The sequence below is a fragment of the Eleutherodactylus coqui genome, chromosome 2 (assembly GCF_035609145.1).
Source record: "Eleutherodactylus coqui strain aEleCoq1 chromosome 2, aEleCoq1.hap1, whole genome shotgun sequence".
Lineage (NCBI taxonomy): Eukaryota > Metazoa > Chordata > Amphibia > Anura > Eleutherodactylidae > Eleutherodactylus > Eleutherodactylus coqui.
The window spans coordinates 55464919-55489758 of NC_089838.1; the positions used below are offsets into that span (position 1 = coordinate 55464919).

The window sequence follows — 24840 nt, forward strand, 5'->3', positions numbered from 1 at the left end:
GTTTGTTTCCCAGCAGTAAGACATAGGGGTTGAGTCCAGGACTCTTCCCAGTCACAGAGGCTATGAGATTGGAGTCCCTTCTCCAAAAAGCCTGTGCTACTGAACATGTCCACCGAATGTAGTGATGTGAGCCTATGTCGTCACAGCCTCGAAAACATAAATTGAACAATATAGGTCAGAAGCGGCACTCCAATGGTATAGGAAAAGTAATAAAGAAAGGACTGGTATAGGGGGGGGGGGGGGGGGACTCACCGCAACTGAACCGGTCCTATGTACTAGGAACCGGTCAGTTTGTTGGTCCACGTGAGCCTCTTATACCGAAGTGTGGTAAAATCAGAATCAACGGTCCTAGGACATCCCGGAGGGAGAGCAGCTGGAAGATGACTCCAAACAATGCGTTTGAGGAGGAAAGAGTATGCAATCAGAATAAGGAAAAAACACACTTTAGCGCTCCATTGAACTGTGTCAATACATGTAAAGGTCTTACTTGTTAGGGGGTGCCTGGACTCCTGGCACCCCTCATATCCAGAAAGGCAGAAAATCCAATAGAGAAAGGCATATTCCTGCAGATCAATTTATTGTATAAAACAATTTGTTGTGTTGCGACGTGTTTCGGCTTATACCAAGCCTTTTTCAAGCATAAGAAACAAGTTGCAAACTGCCTCTATTTATAGTGAGCATACAAATGGGGAAAAACAAGGGAAGGGGAGAGGAAGGAAGGGGATGATTTACTCTGTCACTCCCCTAAGTGGGAGTGATCTTACGATTGTTAATGTGTTGGAAGATATAAACAATCTTAGAATCTCTTACTCCTACATTGTTAACATCATCCCCTTGATGTTGCATAACACATCGTGTGATGCAGCAGCAGGTCTACGTTGGTAGATAAAACTGCATTAAACGGCGTCCGCGTGGTAGCGCGGCGCCGCTCAATGACGTCCACGTGATCATATGGTAAATCAGGGCAAGTACGGAGCGCCACAACGCCACAGGAGGAGGGCGCTCCTAGTGACACGGGTATAAGCATTTCGCATCCCTGCTTTCGGGTGGGGGGCGTGGTGGTGTAACGTCACTGATGGGAATTCCCTGCCAGTGACGCTAGCATCATCACAAGGTGCCGCACGGAGCGCATATTTGTAGTTTACGCTTAGGTTAAGCAGCGCTGCTGATTAGAGCCACCTGATTGGCTCTTCGGCACCACGTGACTACACAGCGTGTAACCCTAACCCTAAACCCTAACCCTAAACCCTAACCCCGTGCTGCCTAAGTGTAGTGTGTAGCGCACGTCTGCTTAACTGTAGTGTGTAGTGCACGGCTGCTGAAGGCAATCCGCGTGCACGCTGTGTAGTCACGTGGTGCCGAAGAGCCAATCAGGTGGCTCTAATCAGCAGCGCTGCTTAACCTAAGCGTAAACTACAAATATGCGCACGGAGCGCAATCACGTCCAAAGCGTAGAGGCGTGGTGTCACGTGACCGCACGGCCGAAGTCACATGGGAAGAACGTAATCACGTCCAAACATAGGGGCGTAGTGTCACGTGACCGCATGGTCAGAATCACATGGGAAAAAGAGGATGGAAGGGGGCGTATATTGAGTGAAGCTGGCCTGCGTTATGTCATGTGATCACCTGGCCGTGGCCCGGATGGAACAAATACTTGCGGAGTTACCTAAATGCGAAACCGCATTAGAATTAGAAAACATAACCCCACATGGCCGTGCGGTCTGGGTCACACGGGGAGGAGAAGGGAATTGGAAAGTAAACGATGTGCATTTTTTAAAAACCGCTCAATGGTTGCATAGAGGAGGCAGATATGTCGAGAATATAACATATACATAAGAAAACATAGCTGTTATAATAATCAATAACCACTAGTTATTAATAGAGACATATTACATGATAATAGACTACATTAAAAACTAATCTTACTAAGGGGATTTGATAATACATTAAAAATATTGATGGATGAATATCCTTGTAAAATTTCCTATTATTAAAAAATCATTATACATGAAATAACGAAATTAAAACAACTTTTTCTTATTCTTAATAAAAAAAATTTCCCTCCTAATAGATTTTCTCTAAAGTTTCGTTTAGACCTGTGGGATGTAATGTGTTGAATTTATATATATAGAACATTTCTTTTCTTTTTAACCTTGAATGTTCGCCTGATGTGATTTGTTCAAGTGGAGTAATGGATAGTCCTGTAGGATCTGCATTGTGGTATAATGAGAAATGTTTGGAGACACTGTGCAGTAAGTATTGTCTTTTGATATTATAACGATGTTGATTTAACCTGCAACGTAATGTGTTTGAAGTGCGCCCTATGTACCGTAATGAACAGGGGCATTCAATTAAATATATAAGATTCTCAGTATTACATGTTAAAAGTTGTTTTATTTGGTGGGGTGGATTGGTTGGTCCTAAATCGACCGACTTTTTTTTGTTACAGATGTTGTTACAACATTTGCAGCCGGTCTTTCCACATTTATAAGATCCTGAAATTTGGAGGAATGTGCTTATAATTGGTTTGGGGTTAGTCATTCGAGGACAAGAAGGTGCAAGAATATTACCAAAAGTTTTATTTTTGCAGTACGTCAGGTTTGGTTTTGATGGAAGATCTGCTAATAGATAGGGGTCTGCTTTAAGTATATTCCAATATTTTACTATGATTTGTTTGAGTTCTTTATGTTTATTGTTATATTTTGTAATGAAACATAATACTCCCTTATTTTCTGGTTCCACTTTTATTTTGGTCTTTCTCAAGACACGTTCCTCACCTTTGGCTTTCATATAAGAATTATGGATGAGGCTTGTTGGATATTTTTTATCTCTAAATCTATCACATAGTAATTTGGCTTGTTTTTCAAAGGTCTCAATAGTGGAGCAATTGCGTCTGATCCTTTTCAGCTGTCCATATGGGACATTCGTTTTCCACGTTTTGGAATGGTTGCTTCGAAAGTCCAATAGACTGTTAGCATCTACCTCCTTGAAGTACGTCTGAGTTTCGATTGCACCCTCTTTAATATTTATATCAAGGTCTAAAAAAGTGACTTTGATGGGACTGGCTGATCCTGTGAATTTAAGGTTCCAGTTGTTTAAATTGAGTTGGTGGATAAAGGTATCCACTTCCTCAATTGTGCCATCCCAGATTAAGATTACATCGTCGATGAATCGTCTGTAGAAGCGAATGTGTGGATTTTGGATAGTTTCTTCGAATGCCCCCATATACAGATTGGCAAAACAGGGGGCACATTTAGTGCCCATTGCTGTGCCCCGGGTCTGTATATAGTACTGTTTACCATATTTGAAATAATTGTTACATTAAAAAAAAATAAACATACCAGGTTTAACCAATACTAATAAAGACCAATCATGCTCTGGACAAACTACTTCTCATCAAGCGGACCAAGAGTCCACAAATCAATCTAATCTAATACCTCTACCTCCCATTTTGGACGAGATCCCTGGTAGTCCATCTGATTTAAATAATTTCATATGTAATAATGAAATACCTACTACTTCCTTCCAAGCTACAAATGATACTACAATGAATAGCCATTTGGATAGTATACCGAATTTATCTAATTCTGTTATCCAAACGCCTAAAACTACATCTAATTTTTTAGAGATAGGTCCCCAAAGGAACGAAAAACTCCAGCCGAATATGAGAATTACACGCAGTTCCATTATTCCCCTAACAAACAAGGGAAAAACCCTATCCAAACAAGCAACAAACATCAAAAACAACAACAGCAAAATTACACAATTTTACAGATCACCCAACAGGACCTCAGTCCAAAAACCAATAGAAAAACTTGAGGAAGTGGATACCTTTATCCACCAACTTAAACAACTGGAACCTTAAATTCACAGGATCAGCCAGTCCCAACAAAGTCACTTTTTTAGACCTTGATATAAATATTAAAGAGGGTGCGATCGAGACTCAGACGCACTTCAAGGAGGTAGATGCTAACAGTCTATTGGACTTTCGAAGCAACCATTCCAAAACGTGGAAAACGAATGTCCCATATGGACAGCTGAAAAGGATCAGACGCAATTGCTCCACTATTGAGACCTTTGAAAAACAAGCCAAATTACTATGTGATAGATTTAGAGATAAAAAATATCCAACAACCCTCATCCATAATTCTTATATGAAAGCCAAAGGTGAGGAACGTGTCTTGAGAAAGACCAAAATAAAAGTGGAACCAGAAAATAAGGGAGTATTACGTTTCATTACAAAATATAACAATAAACATAAAGAACTCAAACAAATCATAGTAAAATATTGGAATATACTTAAAGCAGACCCCTATCTATTTATCAGATCTTCCATCAAAACCAAACCTGACGTACTGCAAAAATAAAACTTTTGGTAATATTCTTGCACCTTCTTGTCCTCGAATGACTAACCCCAAACCAATTATAAGCGCATTCCTCCAAATTTCAGGATCTTATAAATGTGGAAAGACCGGCTGCAAATGTTGCAACAATATCTGTAACAAAAGAAAGTCGGTCGATTTAGGACCAACCAATCCACCCCACCAAATAAAACAACTTTTAACATGTAATACTGAGAATCTTATATATTTAATTGAATGCCCCTGTTCATTATGGTACATAGGGCGCACTTCAAACACATGACGTTGCAGGTTAAATCAACATCGTTATAATATCAAAAGACAATACTTACTGCACAGTGTCTCCAAACATTTCTCATTATACCACAATGCAGATCCTACAGGACTATCCATTACTCCACTTGAACAAATCACATCAGGCGAACATTCCAGGTTAAAAAGAAAAGAAATGTTCTATATATATAAATTCAACACATTACATCCCACAGGTCTAAACGAAACTTTAGAGAAAATCTATTAGGAGGAATTTTTTTTTATTAAGAATAAGAAAAAGTTCTTTTAATTTCGTTATTTTATGTATAATGATTTTTTAATAATAGGAAATTTTACAGGGATATTCAACCATCAGTATTTTTAATGTATTATCAAATCCCCTTAGTAAGATTAGTTTTTAATGTAGTATATTATTATGTAATATGTCTCTATTTATTAATAACTAGTGGTTATTGATTATAACAGCTATGTTTTCTTATGTATACGTTATATTCTCGACATATCTGCCTCCTCTATGCAACCATTGAGCGGTTTTAAAAAAATGCACATCGTTTACTTTCCAATTCCCTTCTCCTCCCCGTGTGACCCAGACCGCACGGCCATGTGGGATTATGTTTTCTAATTCTAATGCGGTTTCGTATTTAGGTAACTCCGCAAGTATTTGTTCCATCCGGGCCACGGCCAGGTGATCACATGACATAACGCAGGCCAGCTTCACTCAATATACGCCCCCTTCCATCCTCTTTTTCCCATGTGATTCTGACCATGCGGTCACGTGACACTACGCCCCTATGTTTGGACGTGATTACGTTCTTCCCATGTGACTTCGGCCGTGCGGTCACGTGACACCACGCCTCTACGCTTTGGACGTGATTGCGCTCCGTGCGGCACCTTGTGATGATGCTAGCATCACTGGGAGGGAATTAGGGAATTCCCATCAGTGACGTTACACCACCACGCCCCCCACCCGAAAGCAGGGATCTGAAATGCTTATACCCGTGTCACTAGGAGCGCCCTCCTCCTGTGGCGTTGTGGCGCTCCGTACTTGCCCTGATTTACCATATGATCACATGGACGTCATTGAGCAGCGCCACGCTACCACGCGGACACCGTTCAATGCAGTTTTATCTACCAACGTAGACCTGCTGCTGCATCACACGATGTGTGATGCAACATCAAGGGGATGATGTTAACAATGTAGGAATAAGAGATTCTAAGATTGTTTATATTTTCCAACACATTAACAATCGTAAGATCACTCCCACTTAGGGGAGTGACAGAGTAGACCATCCCCTTCCTTCCCCTTCCCTTCCCTTGCTTTTCCCCATTTGTATGCTCACTATAAATAGAGGCAGTTTGCAACTTGTTTCTTATGCTTGAAAAAGGCTTGGTATAAGCCGAAACGCGTCGCAACACAACAAATTGTTTTATACAATAAATTGATCTACAGGAATACGTCTTTCTCTATTGGATTTTCTGCCTTTCTGGATATGAGGGGTGCCAGGAGTCCAGGCACCCCCTAACAAGTAAGACCTTTACATGTATTGACACAGTTCAACGGAGCGCTGAAGTGTATTTTTTCCTTATTCTGATTGAAAACATAAATTGGAGATCTGCGGGTAGATAGCATTTAGCCTCTCAAGTACCAGATAAGCTGTGTGTAACACCTTTAAGGATGTCTCAGTTAAAGAGACTTGCCAGCTATTTTTGCTTAAAGTCTCACAGCAGTGGTGCCAACGGTCTAATGACCAGTAATGCAAATCTGACTCCCATTGTAACATAAACGGAAACTTGGAATCTTGTAACGTTCTGTTCAAAATATTATAGAAGTTGGATAGGGTGCCTGGATGTATAGGGCAGAATTTACATGTGGCTTCCGTGCGACTCATCTCTTCCTTGGTTGATGGTGGTATAATGGAGGACCAATAATGGAAAACCTGCATTCTTCTCCACCATTCTTCTGGAGATGGTTTATATTGGCTATTAAAAGAGGATATTGAAATCAATTTACCATGTATGTGAAAATCGTAAAGAGAAGTAAATCTGTTTGTTTACCACTATATGAATTGTGCCGCATCCAAGCCGGGGGAAAAAGCTGGGTTGTAGAGTAGTGGGGTAAGTGGGGATGGGGTGGATTGAGTGTTCAATTTGAACCTGACAAGTCTTCATAACAGAATAGAGAAAAATGAGTATGGCGCATTATTTCTAAAGTTTGAAGGAAGGGGGACTTTTGTCCAAAGTAGGGAAGGCCAGCACAACCCCTCTTTAAAGACCAGAATCACAATTCTAAAAAAGGTGGCCTGTATGTGGCAAATTTTCCTATCTGTGACCAGTTTTAATGCTTTACTCTAACATGTATTTGCACTGTGCTATATTCTATTATTTCTACTAAAAAACTACACCTCTTATTGCGCGGAGGTAAGTCGTGGACAAAACACACACACATAAAGAACAGGAGACCCTATAATGGAAGAGGTATGTAGGTACTCTAGGGGGCCGTATTTGGACCAAGTCCAGTATCGCCTACAGTTCGTTCCTACATAGCAAATCTCAGTGATGATTTCCTCTGAGAAATTAATAAAGTCATCAGTATGATGTTTTTTGGGACCTAGTTGTGTGTTTTCTCCACGAATTACCTCCGCGCAATAAGAGGTGTAGTTTTTTAGTAGAAATAATAAAAGTTATATTTTAGTTTAGGCCTTTTTCAGTGAGTGGTTTCTTGAATTGTAAAGACCCTTCTTGTCTCAGTGATTTGGTTACGAAAATGGCAAGGTTCCTATCAGGCAGTGTTGATACTGCACCTTGTTTGTCTGAGGCTAACGTGGTCTTTTCAAATGACAATTTACCGAATCCTAATCAAATGATATCAATCAACCATGCATTGAAACACCTCACGGGAGTGTGCAAAGAATTTACCCGCTCATGGTGGGAAATTCAAGGATTGACTAGGTATCTTGATAATAAAATTATTCCCAGAGGTCTGAGGATCACTACCCTTCCACCAATAAAAATGCATACGCCTCCCTTTATGCAACTTTGGAAGCAAGAGGCATCGGAAAGTTAATTCAGGTTCATGAGACTGTTGTTACAGGAAGAAAGGAAGATACATGAAAGTAATGGTAAAGCCCTCGATGAGGCCATTAAAGAGACAACCACAAAATTTTCAAGTGAGGTGGATTTTGAGAAAAGAGAACAAATTCTCAAATCTACAATGGAAAAATATACGTCATATTTAAAAGACAGAAAACATCACCAGTTCATGCAAGACATGAAGGACTTCATTGATAACAAAGTCTATGACATAACAACGGCTACGGCCTCTGAACAAAGCTCTTACGAAAGCGAGCTGTCAGGTAGTGATACCTCAGTGCGAGCTCCAATTTGTTCTAGACCAAGAGGTAGAGGTCAGGGCAAAGGGAGATCCAAAAACCGGGGCAGAAACTATAATCCCCATTCTGACCTTTTTTTAGGGCCACCGATCTCCTCTTATATGATGAGGGAACGCAGAAGACCCCCCCTATCAACAATGAGTAATGACCCCTCTACCAACTAAAACCTTAAGCCCTAATCCCTCCATTGTGATCACTACCCCCAGCCCTGAACAACAAAACCATGACGAATTCCAGATTATAAATTTGTCCTCAAGAATTCTATCCACAGGAGAAACACAAGTCCTTAAAAAAGGTTTATCTTTTGTCCCTACGTGCCGATACAACCCCTTCATTTGGAAAAAAGATATTGCTCTTTTCCTTAGGAAATTAAAGTGGAAAAAAATCTACGCAATCCAAAACCGGAAAAAAAGCGCTGAATTAGGTCTAGGAGTAAAGGACATCAAGGCACTTAATGACCTGGAAGAACTGGCGATCGAAGCCAACAAACCCCCTGGAGAAGGTCCTTTCACTTCTCTAAAATCAAAAAGTACCAGTATGCCACCTACCAAGGAGCATCCACACATTGACATTTTTGAAATGCTTGTCACCAAAGAGCTAAAAGCACTATCGGAAGGTAGAAAATGCTACCATCCTCAGAACCTTACCTCTTGCGAGAAAAAAAGCTTTGCTTCAAATCGAGAATGACAAAAGCATAATTATTAAACAATCGGATAAAGGTGGTAATCTGGTAATTATGAACGATATAACATATAGGGACATATGTTTAAATCTCCTGAATGATAATACAAACTATGGCCGCTTAGATCAGGATCTTACCTGCATCTATCAGAGCAAATTACAAGAGATCCTTATGCGAGCTGCAGAACAACATCTAATCAGTCAGAAAGAACTGGAATTTCTGTATCCAAAACACCCACAAATACCTATGTTCTATGCTATCCCTAAAGTCCACAAAGGCCTCTCCCAACTAAAAGGACGACCGATCATGTCTGGTATAGATAGCGTTACAGAAGCCATAAGCCAGTATGTGGGGACAATATTAAAACCCTTTGTAGAAGCGCTTCCTTCGTTTGTACAAGATACCACCGTACTCAGGAGATTAGAGGATATCTACGTCTCGGAGACAACCCTATTAGCGAGTCTAGACGTCGAGGCGCTCTACACATCCATCCCACACGAAGGCGGCCTGAGGGCTACAAGCTTCTACTTAAAACAAAGAGGCATCCATTTCAAGAATCACAATGAACTTATTCTTGAGCTGCTTCAATTTATTTTGGAACACAATTACTTTGTGTTCGATTGCAAGTACTTCCACCAGCTCAGGGGTACCGCAATGGGGAGCCCATGTGCTCCCCCGTATGTGAACTTATACCTGGGCTGGTGGGAGGAAAAGCATGTGTTCAGTGAAACCAACTTTGAATGGACTAAGAACATCGACTTATGGATCAGATATATAGATGACGTTTTTATATTGTGGTCTGGCTTGTCCAGTGATCTCCAAAATTTTGTCATCGAATTGAACAAAAATAAGCTAGGGCTGTTTCTAACTTCAGAAGTCCAAACTCAGTCCATCACTTTTTTGGACCTAAAAATAGAAGAAATGAGTACAGGAGCGCTCAGGACAACCATCTACAGAAAACCAACGTCGACAAACAATCATAGTCATCATCCAGGACCACTTAAAAAAGGAATCCCTAAGGGGCAATTGATCCGAAATAGATGCAATTGCTCGGATGAAGAAGAATGCAGTCATAAAGCTGAAGATCTAACACGTCGATTTGAGAACAGAGGTTATCCGCCACATATCATCAAAGCGGCACGGGAACACGCCCGTAATTTAGCAAGAACAGAATTACTGCAAACAAAAAAAAAAACGGACGAGAATAACATAATTCGACTCATCGGTACTTATGATGACGAAGCACCCGTGATCAAACGGATAATTTCCAAGTACTGGGGCATCCTGAGAGAGGACCCGGATTTGGTGGACTCTCTCCAACTTAAACCTGCAATAACATACAGGAAAGGGAGAAGCCTTAAGGACCGCCTCATGCATAGCCATTATGTTAGACCATCTCCAACACACACTTGGCTTACCTCTAATCCAGTTGTGGGCTTCTTCCGATGTCAGGGATGTAAAGCTTGTCCGCATATGGAAAAAAACAACACCTTCAGGAGTTCCTGTACCGGACTTAGCTATAATATCTGAGAGTATATAAATTGCAAATCGACGCATGTGATTTATCTGGCTACATGTCCGTGCCCTATGGACTATGTGGGCAAGACGGTCCCACAGCTATGGAGACAGGTTCTTGCCCACTTGGGCAACATAAACCGTAAAGAACCGACAAGCCTATCATCCCATATGAGGTAAGTTCATCCACAAAACCCACTTGATGTTCAGTTTAGAGGTATCGAAACCCTGAGATCGAATGGGCGAAGGGGTGACCTCAATCGACGTTTACTACAGAAAGAGACAGCATGGATACATCGCCTGGATTGTTGTGCACCTAAGGGTCTAAATGAGACCCTTTCCTTTGTATCTTTTATTTATAACTGCGAATTTTCATTGACTCCCGGAGACAAACGGAATGTGGATGGATGGTGATATGATGTGATGGGTTCTGTTATAATTCCTACTACACCCATACTATACTTTCATGTATCTAGCTTAATTAAGCTAGTGTACCTAATTATGTACACCCTAAGTTTCCACATCTATGTAACACTTCCATGAAATAGGTCTCCCTTTAATGTTAGAACTATGCTGGATTAATCATATATCTGATATATTGGGCATTAAAAGTGACATATCTGTCACATTAATCAATAAATTAAAATAATGATTTACCTGGAAGGTTATCGTATATACACTAAGATAACAAACACTGAGAAAAGCCTAGACTATCAATACTGATAATACATAACTCTTGTCCTTCTTTGTATTATCATAAATATGGCCCGCATAAGTCACGGTCAGTTGTATACAGCTGGTATCCTAGCAACAGAGAACCTACGTCACTTTATTAAGGAAAGACCACAGCATGCTCCATAGTACGGCGAGGACAGAACCACCCATATCGCAGCTATGCGGGACATGTGACCCCGCACTACTGGCTATATGCCCAGAGGTTATCCAATTGAGCATCACATTACCTAAGTGTCATTGTTCACATGACCGCGGTATGCCAGTCATGTGCTCCGGGCATCGCGAGTCACGTGACTTCACGTCACTCGCGTCATCACTCACGTGACCGCGGCATGCCGGTCACGTGTTCCGGGAGCTACGTGTCACATGACCTCTCGTCACTCGCATGTCAGGGCGCCCGTCTATGACGCTGGGCAATTTGCTGCCCTGGATAAGAGTACACGTCATCAGCTCATGACGGGACGCCTTCACTGACACGCTAAGGAATTCTATTGGGTGGTACTGATTGGGACCTCACGGATTGGATCCATAGAGCGGTAAACCCCGCCCCTAGGGGGAGGTACCAGCTCTATTTAATATGGACAACCTGCACCTACTGACCAGGTCTGTCAGAATGAAGTAGGGTCAGGGAGGGCAACACATCTACAATAAGCTGTAGGCTATCAACTCAGCGGCTACCTCTCAAATTGAGAATACCTTCTTGACCACAAACTATCTCAGTCTCTTAGTTCTCTCTAGGGGAAAAGTAGGGGTTTATACTATCAGAGACCCCCTATAGCCCTTTGGTAACTTTGATGAATAAATCTGTCCTGATGAAACAGTGTCCATATAATACTGTAGAAACGCGTTGACAGAGAATGTTAGAAAGTCCATCAGATTAAAGGGACACACTAGTTCACCACAAGCCCACCCACACTGGAGACTTTATCATCGGGTCTCCAGCGACAGTGAATCGACTTGGGTGAACTGTACCCTAATTGCTACAACTTGTCCATTAAGTGTTGGACTAGTGATAGCCTTATTCCAGTATATTCTAAATATTGACAGACGCTATCCAGGACTCCCTATTTTGGAAAAACGTATATCGAAGTGGCTCCCGTCAAATATCAATTACCTCACCCCACCGTGGTGGGTTTAATGACGGTGTATATATAAAAATTGACGGTGTATAGCCACTAGGTCCCAAAAAACATCATACTGATGACTTTATTAATTTCTCAGAGGAAATCATCACTGAGATTTGCTACGTAGGGACGAACTGTAGGCGATACTGGACTTGGTCCAAATACGGCCCCCTAGAGTACCTACATACCTCTTCCATTATAGGGTCTCCTATTCTTTATGTGTGTGTGTTTTGTCCACGACTTACCTCCTTGCAATAAGAGGTGTAGTTTTTTAGTAAAAATAATAAAATATATATTTTAGTTTAGGCCTTTTTCAGTGAGTGGTTTCTTGAATTGTAAAGAGCCTTCTTGTCTCAGTGATTTGTGCTATATTCTATGCATCACTTCAAAATAAGTAACTTTTTAGTTTGTTTTCTATTTGTTTTATGGTTAGTATAAATGGGCTCATATACACACAGGCCAAATATTAATAAAGTTTATTAAAAGTTATAAAAGTGGATATACATGCAAGATATCAAAATACATAAAAATATCAAGAAAGGTTTATTAAAAGATACACTAATTGTATATGCGGTTTTGTCCTGTGGGGCTTTTCCTGCAGTGAACTTATTACTGACACTACATGGTGTATTTCTACAAAGTTAACCAATAAGAAATTTTACACTTTATTCTTTCAAGTTTTGCAAGCAAAGTTTAAAAGAAAGCTTAGCCTGCAGGTCCTAAAGGTGTGTGCGTGTGTGTGTAGTGTACAAGTTCAATAACCTCATGATTAAGGAATGTTTTAAGTGTTAGGGCTTATTCATATGAGCATATATCGGCCGCCATTTTCACGGTCGGACGATATGCGCTACGATCTGGTGCATTGGATACCAATGCATCATATCATACAGGCATATTCCCGCACCGTAAAAGCGCACAGACGGCAAATAAAGCGCTGGTCGCTTTTACGCCATGCAGCAAAGTTAGTCCTGGAACTATTTTCTTGCCCAGAATACATTGGCCGCTGAATGGGCTCCAATGAGAGCCAATGACAGCAGCCGGAGAAAAAAGGTTGGAGGGAGTTAAGCAGTGTGACTGCTAAACTCCCTCCTCCTTCTCTCCTCCTCCCTCCTCCTCTCTAGTTGTTTGCAATGGGAGGTGCATGGGCGGAGCTAAGCTGCAGACAAGGGGTGTGTCTTCTCTCCGCCTCCACCCCGCCCACTCCCATTGCAAACAGCCAGAGGAAAGGAGAGAGGAGGTGATCCGGTGAGGGGGAGGGAAGGGAGGCAACAGCATTGCGGCCTTGGCGTATATGTGCTGGGCCCATGCCATCTGAATGGCCGCACAAACGCTAAATTTGTGCGGCCATTAAACCGTTTTTACGGACCGGGAAGGCGCATGTAAAAACGCCTACGCTAGTGGGAAAGAGTCCTTAGCCTGTGCTAAGTGCTTTTCCAAACTATGAATGTATGGTGGATACTGCTAATTTGTGAATTTAAAGGCATATAGTCAAGAATACTCCTTCCATGCACGTCTTTAATTAAAGCATTATGGAATCAGATGAAGAATTGTATTCTTTTCCTTCTAATGATGGATTATCATTATTCTTTTTGTTTGGCTTAGGTTGATTGAAACATTGGATGAAAGCTTCCCTTCAACACTGGAAGACTCATTACCTGGATTAAAGTATCCACATGGTTTTCAGATTATGGCACAAAGACCCTGCAGATATGATCTGGATGAGGTGGACTCATACTGGTTGGAACTTGTTAACACAGAGTTAAAAAACATGGGTATGTACAGATGACAGCTGCATACATGTTTAACCCCTCAAGGGCTCAGTCAGACAGGCATTTTTTTCTGTGCATAGTTCGCTCCTACAAAATATAAAACATATGGGTGTCAATGGACGTGGTCACGCGTTTTTTTTTTTTAAGGCGCAAATAAACGCATGTAAAAACGCCTGTCTGGCTGAGCCATAAGGATGCAGTCCTTTTTTCCCATTTTCATTTTTTCCTCTGCCCTTTTAAAATATCATATATATGTCTGAGGGTTTGTTTTTAATGTACTATTTAATGTACTAAAAACTTTTAAATAGCCCTTTCTTCAAAAAGTCAGAAACGACCCACTGATCCATGGCCTAAAAATAGGTAAGGAGACCCTGTCGTCTGCCTCCTACGCGGATGACATAGTATTTCTCCTAACAAAACCAGAGGATAGCTTCCCCAGATTCGCCGCTCTCTTGGATGAGTTTGGATCCCTATCGGATTTCAAAATCAACTTTGGGAAGTCTACAGCGCTAAATATTTCTATCCCCGCCACCCGATATAAATTGCTCAAATCCAGTACCCCCTTCCCATGGTCGGAGACGGGGATTGATTTCCTGGGTGTTAGACTCACTAGGAGAGCGGAGGATCTATTCTCAGCGAACTTTCCCCCTGTAATAACTAAGGTTAAAAATCTCTTACGCTCATATGAATTTCCGTTCATCTCATGGTTAGGTAGAAAAAACATACTAAAGGCATATGTCATCCTCATTATACAATACAAAATTAGACTACTCCCAATATTCATTCCAATGGCTTTCTTTAAGAACCTCCGCTCAATTTTCTCCAGATATCTGTGGGGTGGGAGGAGACCGAGATTGGCTCACTGCCTACTGGTCAGGAAACGCACGGAGGGAGGAGTTGATTTCCCTTGTATTCGGGAATTTTACCAAGCTACTCAATTAAAATACTGGACAGAACTCACACATCCCACCAAAGATACTCTCATCCAGATGATGGCAAGGGGCACATACGGCCCCTCCTTTCAGGAAGACCTCTGGTTCCCCGACAAAAAGAAACTCAGTGGGCTAGCATCCAATCCGCTTCTAAAGGGTCCCGCGGAGGTATGGGACAGTAGGAGAGAGACTTTGGCACCTAAGCCCTCCCCATGTACCCCTATGAGTGCAATCTATAAGATATTGGAGATACCTTTAGATCCTTGCTCAGCGCAGGTCTGGGGGCTGTTTGCGGATAAAAGCATCCATGACGTTATGCTCTTGGCCCATAGGCCCACAGCAGAGATTCTGAAGAAACTCCTCCCCAACCAGACACTGCCCTTTTTGGTGTCCTCACACCTTGAAAAAATGCTCAGCATTTTCCTCAATAAATTCAAGTCATCTAGGCCTCTTACTCCGTTCGAGACTGCGCTTAGAGGAGGCTCGGGTGTTTTAAAGAAAGTCTCATCTATACGTAAAAACCTTATCTCCCCGCCCAGGGACACGAGGCCGATGTTCTTGACCTCCTGGGAGAGAGAATTCCGAATCTCGCTCTCCCAGGAGGAAACGAAGCTCATACTTAAAATGGCCTTTGGCCTCTCCCCGTGTGTCACCTCCCAGGAGGCGCACTATAAATTATTGGCAAGGTGGTACAGGACCCCCCAGTGGCTGTACGACCATAAACTGGCTTCACATAACAAGTGCTGGAGATGCGACTCGTCTCCTGGATCCTATGTACACATCTGGTGGAGTTGCCCCCTTCTGCTACTTACTGGAAGGGAGTGGAGTGTGTTTTGAAAATGCTTACCCCAACTCTTAGCCTTTCCCCTGAGGTGGTCCTCCTGTGGAGACCCTCTCCTGCCTTCCACCCCCAGAAGCATAAGCTGATTGCACTTATGCTAGACTCAGCTAAAGCACTGATTCCGCTTATGTGGAAAAAGCAGGACCCCCCTACTGTGTCTCTTTGGAGGGATAGAGTTGACCTACTATCAAATTTGGAAGAGCTTTCTAGCTGGCATGCTGGTACTCACGAGAGCTTCCTAGAAATATGGAGCCCATGGAGTAAGATCAGAAATAGCATAAATGAAATAAGACAGGACCTTCATCTCACATAAAAGAGAAGGGAATTCTGCTATCACGTGTACTACGTACCTTGAGGTTAATGATCTCACCCGCTACAACTACCTTCCCCCCTTCCCCTCTTTGTACCTCTCCCCCTCTTTCCTCATGTTTCCCCTGCCCCTTCCCCACCCCCACCCACCCCCCTCCCCAACACAGACTTCTGTGGAATGGGCCGGAGCTTTAAGGTGAATCCCACTGTTTATACAAAAGCCCCTATTCTGCAGATATCCCCCCTGTTTTGTTACCACTATACTGAATGCAAATATTGTGGACCTTGGAACAACAGTATCACTCCGGCGCTTATAAATAGCTAGTATTACTGTTAGAAGGTGCTTAAGATTATGCTTTATATGGTCTTATGATGGATGTATTCTTCCCCATGTTATGTTTATGATAAAATCAATAAAAATCTGATTTATAAAAAAATAAATAAAAACTTTTAAATTCCAAATACAGTGATATGGAAAAAAACTAAATTCCGCCATCTTTGGGTGTGTCTTGTTTCTACAGCATACACACTGCAACAAAAATAAAATAACTTTATTCTGTGGGTCAGTATCAAAGAATGGTTGACCCCTCCAGGCTCATTTGGTCCAACCCCCTGCTCAGTGCAAAATCACTAAATCATCCCAGACAGATATTTGTCCAGCCTCTGTTTGAACACTTCCATTGAAGGAGAACTCACCACCTCTTGTGGTAACCTGACCAGCATGAATACTACGATACCAAATTTATATATTTTTTGCTGTACTATTTTTTCTCAAAGATATTTTGTGGACATTGTTGTGCAAGGGCTCATTTTTTGCAGGAATTCTGCGGAATAAGTTGGCGCTATACAAATAAAGATTATTATTATTATTAGTTTCTAATGGAATGGTACCATTTTGGAGTACATACGACCTTTTAATCACTTATTACATTTCTTGAAGAAGGGATGACTTTTTTTTTTAACTAAAACTTTTCTTTTAACTAATTTTTAGTTTTATTTTTCATTTATTCTGTAGAGGGGACAAGAATTTGTGATGGTTTGATCGCCCCTGCAGTATGATGTAATTCCATAGCACTGCATTATACCATGATGCAGACCTGAGACCCTTCAGATGGCAACCGCAAGGCAACTCGCGATCTTATCACTAGAGATGAGCGAGCATACTCGTCCGAGCTTGATACTCGTTCGAGTATTAGGGTGTTCGAGATGCTCGTTACTCGAGACGAGTACCACGCGATGTTCGAGTTACTTTCATTTTCTTCCCTGAGAAATTTGCGCGCTTTTCTGGCCAATAGAAAGACAGGGAAGGCATTACAACTTCCCCCTGCAACGTTCAAGCCCTATACCACCCCCCTGCAGTGAGTGGCTGGCGAGATTAGGTGTCACCCGAGTATTAAAATCTGCCCTCCCGCGGCTCGCCACAGATGCCTTCTGACATAAATCAGGGAAAGTGCTGCTGCTGGTGCTGCTGCTATAGGAAGAGTGTTAGGAGTTATTTTAGGCTTCAAGAACCCCAACGGTCCTTCTTAGGCCATAGAAATCGCAGATCGCACCTATGTGCGATCTGCGATTCCTGTTCTCTTCTCTATGTGCGCTCAATGGGGCCGGCGGCAGCAGCGCCGACCCCATTGAGAACATATAGAAGACAAATTATTCTTCTCTGCCACAGCTGTAACAGCTGTGGCAGAGAAGAACGATGTTTGCCCATTGAATTCAATGGAGACGGCAATACAGCAGGTTCCACTGAAAGCAATGGGCTGCCGGCGATCGCGGGATGAATTTTCGGGAAGGGCTTAAATATATAAGCCCTTCCCTGCAATTCATCCAGAAATGTGTTACAATAAAAATATATACTGTATATACCGGCGTATAAGGCGACGGGGCGTATAAGACGACCCCCCAACTGTCACCTTATTCGCTGGGAATACAGCGGAGCAAAGAATAAAAATCATTACTCACTTCTCCTGGCGTTCTGCGGCGCTGCTGCAGGCTGTCGCTCCCTCCTGGTCCCCGGCAGAGCATTGCTTTCTGGACACAGGGCTTGAAATCCCCGCCTCCAGAAAACACACGTGCCTTCAGCCAATCACAGCCAATAACAATGATGTCATTGAATGGCTGTGATTGGCTGAAGGCACGTGTGTTTTCTGGAGGCGGGGATTTCAAGCCCTGTGTCCAGAAAGCAATGCTCTGCCGGGGACCAGGAGGGAGCGACAGCCTGCAGCAGCGCCGCAGAACGCCAGGAGAAGTGAGTAATGATTTTTATTCTTTGCTCCGCTGTATTCCCAGCGTATAAGGTGACAGTTGGGGGGTCGTCTTATACGCCCCGTCGCCTTATACGCCGGTATATACGGTATATATTTTTATTGTAACAAATTTCTGGATGAATTGCAGGGAAGGGCTTATATATTTAAGCCCTTCCCGACAATTCATCCTGCGATCGCCGGCAGCCTATTGCTTTCAGTGGAACCTGCTGTATTGCCGGCTCCATTGAATTCAATGGGCAAACATCGTTCTTCTCTGCCACAGCTGTTACAGCTGTGGCAGAGAAGAATAATTTGTCTTCTATATGTTCTCAATGGGGTCGGCGCTGCTGCCGCCGGCCCCATTGAGCGCACATAGAGAAGAGAACAGGAATCGCAGATCGCACATAGGTGCGATCTGCGATTTCTATGGCCTAAGAAGGACCGTTGGGGTTCTTGAAGCATTTGTAAGAAACAGCTGGCATCCGGATATTACTCCAAACCTGCATGACGTAAATATACATCCTCAAATAGTTACGCTGTGCTTATTAACCCCTTAAAGACATTTTTTTCTATTTTCGGTTTTTCCTTTCCCCTTTTAAAATAACCATACCTCTTTTATCCATCGCTGACGCTGTCTGAGGGCTGTTTTTTTGCGGGATGAGTTGTATTTTTTTAAATGGTACTATTAAATATACCAAATAATGTGCTGAAAAACTTTAAAAATATTCTAAGTGGAGTAAAATTCTGCCAGCTTTGAGTGAGTACATACTACAACAAAATTGACCTAAAAACTTTGTGCTATGGTCAGTTTGATTACTATGATTACTTGATATCAAACTTATAAAGTGTTTTTTGGGGGGGCTCTTTGCTGTACTACTTTATTTTCAAAGATATTAAATTCTTTGAAATTATTTTCTGCCGCCATCTTCTGACCACAATAACTTTATTTTTCCGTCAACAAAGTTGTGCAAGGGCTCATTTTGTGTGGGACGTCCTGTAGTTTCCTCTGCTACCATACGACTCTTATTACACTTTTTCTTGGAGATCGTGTGACATTCACCATGCGGGGTAGATAATGCATTACTTTCATAGATCGGACTTTTACAGACGTAGTGATACCAAATATGTATTTTTGTTTTATTTAGACTTTTTTATTATGAATATGGCAAAAGGGGTTGTTTTTATAAACTTTTATTACTTACTATTAGAGATGAGCGAGCACAAAACTGCTCGGACTTGAGACAAACTTTTTGTAATGCTCGAGAGCTCGTTTCGAGTAATGAAGCCCATTGAAGTCAAAGGGGGACTCAAGCATTTTTGTATGGGACCGATGCTCCGCATAGGTGATGACGTGTGAAACACCAGAAAACATCAGAAAGTCATGAAAACACCACAGAAACAGATAGGGAAGGGCAGGGGCAGCATGCATGGCTGCATCTGAGGCTCCCAGGCCCCACTATTAAGCCAAAATGGGGGCAAGAGCCTGGCTGTCACCCCCCCCCCCCCCCCCGAACAATTTACCTGGGACAAACCTTCATTAGCAAGGCACACACGCTGGCACATCTTAGCTAAGCACCACACTACGTGCAATCAAGGACAATCACTGCCTGCGGGTGACACTGCTGCCTCTTTTCCTGGGTTACTTGCTGGCATTGCTGTTCAACCCTCCGCATGACCCTGCGTCCACAGCGCACACAAAATTTTCCCTGCGCATCATTCAGCTGGCCTCATGCCACACGCTCGCTTCACAGCCACACCACCCTCATGTCTATTTATAAGTGCGTACTGGATGAGGAGGAACCGGAGGCACACACTGCAGGGGGTTGGCAGGGCTAGACAGCGACCCTCTTTGAAAGTGTGGGTGATAGCCCACAATGCTGTTGAGAACTGATGATGAACTGACGTATGATCATCATTCCAATCCCGTGCCACCTCCGTTACAAAATTGTCAGGAGCCGCAAACGGGGGCATAAAGGGGACTCAGGTGCCAGCACTTCTACACATCTCCAGAATGCAGCAATACTCTGTCTGGGAAGCACGTGAGCAGGCCCAGGGTCAGGCTCGGTCCCAGCCTCCACCTTGTGTGACCCAAGGTGCAGCGAGTTACATAGCAATGGGAAATCCATGTGTCCCCACACAATTCATTCTGTGTAGGTGTCAGATAGCTCAACACCGCAATGGGAAGTCTTTAAGTTCCTTGGGCTCGCCTATGCTGTCGGTGCACAAAGATGGTATTACACAGGAAGAAATCAGAGTGCCCAAACATGTCAGAGTTTCACCCCGCCAAGGACCTCAGCCTCGGCCCACATTTCTGCCCTAGTCAGTCAGTGTATTTGTGCCAGACAGGTTAAACACTGCAATGGGAAGTCTTTGTGCACCTACAGCATAGGCGAGCCCAAGGAGCTGAAAGATGGTATTACACATGAGGAAAATAGAGTGCCCAAACATGGCAGAGTTTCACCCCGCCAAGGACCTCGGCCTCGGCTCACACCCTCAGTAATCGTGGGCATAAAAGCGGACTCGAATGCTAGTACAGCTGTGAACGTCTCTTTAAAACAGTTATGGTTGCTTTCATCGCTCCAAAGACTGGATGAACCACAAAGAAGTTCCTCAGGCCATACCTGGCGCAGTGGATTCTTCCTCCCCCAGGACCTTGGCCTCTGCCCACACCCTCAGTAATCGTGGGCCTCAAGCAGACTCGGATGCTAGTGCAGCTGTGAACATCTCATTATTGCAGTAACGCTCCTTTTGTTTGACCCAAACCACTGTCTCAGATAACTGTGGTAATACGAGGGAAAATACATGTTGCCCACCACTAATCCCCAGACCCTAAGCAGGAGGAGGAAGTGGCATAATAAGGCCGAGAAACCATGACCGAGGTAGGGCCCTGGGTCAGGCTAGGTCCCAACCTCCACCTTGTGTGACCCAAGGTGCTGTGAGTTAAATAGCTATGGGAAATCCATGTATCCCCACACACTTCATTCTGTGTATGTGTCAGGCAGCTGAACACCGCAATGGGAAACCTTTGTGCACCCACAGTATAGGCGGACCCCAGTAACATTTGTAAAGCAAGAGTATAGGCGAACCCCTTAAACCTTTCAGTATCAAGTGTATAGGCGAACCCCTGTAACATTTCTGTAGTAAGAGTATAGGCAGACCCCTGTAACATTTCTGTAGCAAGAGTATAGGCGGACCCTAGTAACATTTATGTAGCAAGAGTGTAGGTGAACCCCTGTGACATTTCTGTACCAAGTGTATAGGTGGACCCCAGTAACATTTATGTAGCAAGAGTATAGGCAGACCCCAGTAACCTTTCTGTAGCAAGAGTATAGGCGGACCCCATTAACCTTTCTGTAGCAAGAGTATAGGCGGACCCCAGTAACCTTTCTGTAGCAAGAGTATAGGTGGACCCCAGTAACATTTATGTAGCAAGAGTAATCACTAGGTTCCGCTGCTTTCCACCTGTGTTCATCTTTATGAGTGTAAGCATGTTGGCACTGGCAGTTGACACGCGGGTACGCTTATCCGTGATGATTCCCCCAGCTGCACTAAACAGCCTCTCTGACAAGATGCTAGCGGCAGGGCAGGACAGCATCTCCAGGGCGTACAGCGCAAGTTTGTACCACGTGTCCAGCTTTTACAGCCAATAGTTGTATGGAGCAGAGGCATCATAGAGGACAGTGGTACGATCGGCTACATACTCCCTCACCACCTTTTTACAGTGCTCCCTTTGACTCAGCTTGACTGGGGAGTGGTGACACAGTCTTTCTGGGGAGCCATAAAACTAGCAAAGGCATTGGGGAGTGTTCTCCTGCCTGCACTGGACATGCTGCCTGATCACCACGCCTCCCCTGCTACTTGGGAACTGCATCTTCTGCCACTAGCGCTGTCCGATGGGAACTTTAGCATCACTTTTTCTACCATGGCCCGGTGGTATTGCATAACTCTCATACCCCTTTCCTCTTCGGGAATGAGAATGGAAAGGTTCTCCTTATACCGTGGGTCTAGAAAGGTGTACTCCCAGTAATCCGTGTTGGCCAGAATGCGTCTAATGCGAGGGTCACGGGAAAGGCAGCCTAACATGAAGTCAGCCATGTGTGCCAGTGTCCCAGTACACAACACATTGCTGTCCTCACTAGGAGGATGACTTTCAGGATCTTCCTCCTCTTCAGCCCATAAATGCTGAACAGATGAGAGGCAAGCAGCATGGGTACCCTCTGCAGTGTGGCCAGCTGTCTCTTCGCCCTCCTCCTCCTCCAAAACACACTGAGATATAGACATGAGGGTGGTCTGTCTCTCAAGCGACATATTGTCATCCCCCGTCTCCTGTTCCAACCACAAAGCGTCGACCTTTATGCTTAGCAGCGAACTTCTCAGCAGGCAAAGCAGCGGGATGGTAACGCTAATGATTGCCGCATCACCGCTCACCATGTGGGTAGACTCCTCAAAGTTTCCGAGGACCTGGCAGATATCTGCCATCCATGCCTACTCCTCAGTAAGGAATTGCAGAGGCTGCCTACCACTCTGCCGCCCATGTTGCAGCTGGTATTCCACTATTGCTCAACACTGCTTGTACAGCCTAGCCAACATGTGCAGCGTAGAATTCCAGCGTGTGAGCACATTGCGGCGCACCTTGCCGAGCAGGTCAGACAAGTGGGGGTAGTTTTTCAGAAAACGCTGAACCACCAGATTGAAGACGCGGGCCAGGCATGGCACGTGTGTGAGGCTGTCGAGCTACAGAGCCGCCACCAGGTTATAGGTTACGGCCGTTGTCACAAACGACCATGCTCGGTTGGAGGCTCAGCGGCGAAAGTCAGAGGTCGGTCTGCTCTGTCAGACCCTGCAACAATTTGAGGGCCGTGTGCCTCGTCACCTAAGCTGATTAGTTTCAGCACGGCTTGCTGACGCTTGCCCACCGCTGTGCTTTCGTGCCGCATGCTACCGGCTGCTGGCGACGTGCTCACACTTCTTAATTGAGAGGTAGAGGTGGCGGAGAAGGAGGAGGGGGAGGGTTTGGAGGAGGTGGTATGAAACGCTGCAGATACCAGCACCAAGGTAGGACACGCTATTCTGAGTGTGGATAGAACGTGAGCGGTCCCAGGCTCTGACTCGGTCCCAGTCTCCACCAAGATCACCCAATGTGCCGTCAGGGAGATATAGTGGCCCTGCCCGCCAGTACGTGTCCATGTGTCTTTGGTTAAGTGGACCTTCCCAGTAATCGCATTGGTGAGGGCACGATTTATGTTGCGGGAGACATGCCGGTGTAGGGCTGGGACAGCACACCGAGAAAAAAAGTGGCGACTGGGGACCGAGTAGCGTGGGACCGCCGCCACGATAATGTTTTTGAAAGCCTCCGTTTCCACAAGCCTGTACGGCAGCATCTCCAGGCTGATAAATTTGGCAATGTTTAAAGCTTGAGCATGCGGGTGTGTGGAGGCGTATTTGCGCATTCGCTCCAACGCTTGCGCTAGCGACAGCTGAACGCTGCACTGAGAGAAATTGCTGGATGGAGTGGAGGACCAATGAGGTGAGGGTGTGGGTGCAGGCTGGGAGGCGCTCGTGTCCGCATCCTGGGAGGGGGATTGGATCTGTGTGGCAGGTTGTGACACAGGGGAAGAGGGAGTGGTGTGAACCGGAGGTGATGAATGTCCTTCTTCCCACCTTGTGGGGTGCTTGGCTATCATATGCCTGCCCATGGTGGTGAGGTTGGTAGTGGTGGCTCCCCAACTGATCTTGGTGCGGCACAGGTTGCACACCACTGTTCGACGGTCGTCTGCGCTCTCACTAAAAAACATCCACACCTTTGAACACCTAACCCTCTGCACGGAGGCTTGCTGGGAGGGGGTGCTTTGAGAAACAGTTGGGGGATTCTTCGCTCTGGCCCTGCCTCTAACCTTGGCCACTCCACTGCCTCTTCCAACCTGTCCTGCTGCTGCACTTGCCTCCCCTTCTGAAGCACTGTCCTCAGTAGGCTAAGCAAACCAGGTGGGGTCAGTCACCTCATCGTCCTGCACCTCTTCCTCCGAATCTTCTGTGCGCTCCTCCCTCGGACTTACTGCCCTTACCACTACCTCACTGACAGACAACTGTGTCTCATCACAAAAAGCTCTTGAGACAGTTGCCGGAAGTCCCCAGCCTCATCCCCCGGACCCCGGGAACTTTCCAAAGGTTGGGCATCGTTCACGACAAACTCCTCAGGTGAGAGAGGAACCGTTTTTTCCCTCTCAGGGCAGGAACCCGAGAACAGTTCCTGGGAGTCTGCCTGCTCAGAATATGTCATTTTCATGGAGTGAGGAGGCTGGGAGGAAGGAGGAGGAGCCAGAGGATTCAGAGTTGCAGTCCCTAGGCCAGGAGTAGTGGACTGCCTAGAAGACTGGGTGGTCAATACATTGCTGGACGCGTTTTCTGCCATCCACGACAGGACCTGCTCGCACTGCTCTGTTTGTAATAAAGTTCTACCACGCGGACCTGCAAATTGTGATATGAAGCTGGGGAGGCCAGAAACTTGCCTCTCTCCTAATCCCTCAGCAGCCAGGTGTGATTCACTACGCTCAGGAACTCAGCCTGTGCTCACACCCTCACTTGGACGTCCACGTCCTCGACCCTTACCCCTACCCATCATCATGATGGATTACGAATAGATCAGGGCCCAAATAAATTACCCCAC

General features: G+C 44.4%; 1 protein-coding gene across 1 annotated transcript in view; it reads left to right on the forward strand.

The window, feature by feature from the left end:
• JADE2 (jade family PHD finger 2) overlaps positions 1-24840 on the forward strand; it is a 1098400-nt gene that overhangs the window by 440013 nt on the left and 633547 nt on the right. Inside the window, 1 exon segment of the mRNA XM_066591009.1 lies at positions 13682-13851. Within this exon segment, the coding sequence (XP_066447106.1) occupies positions 13682-13851 (170 nt within the window).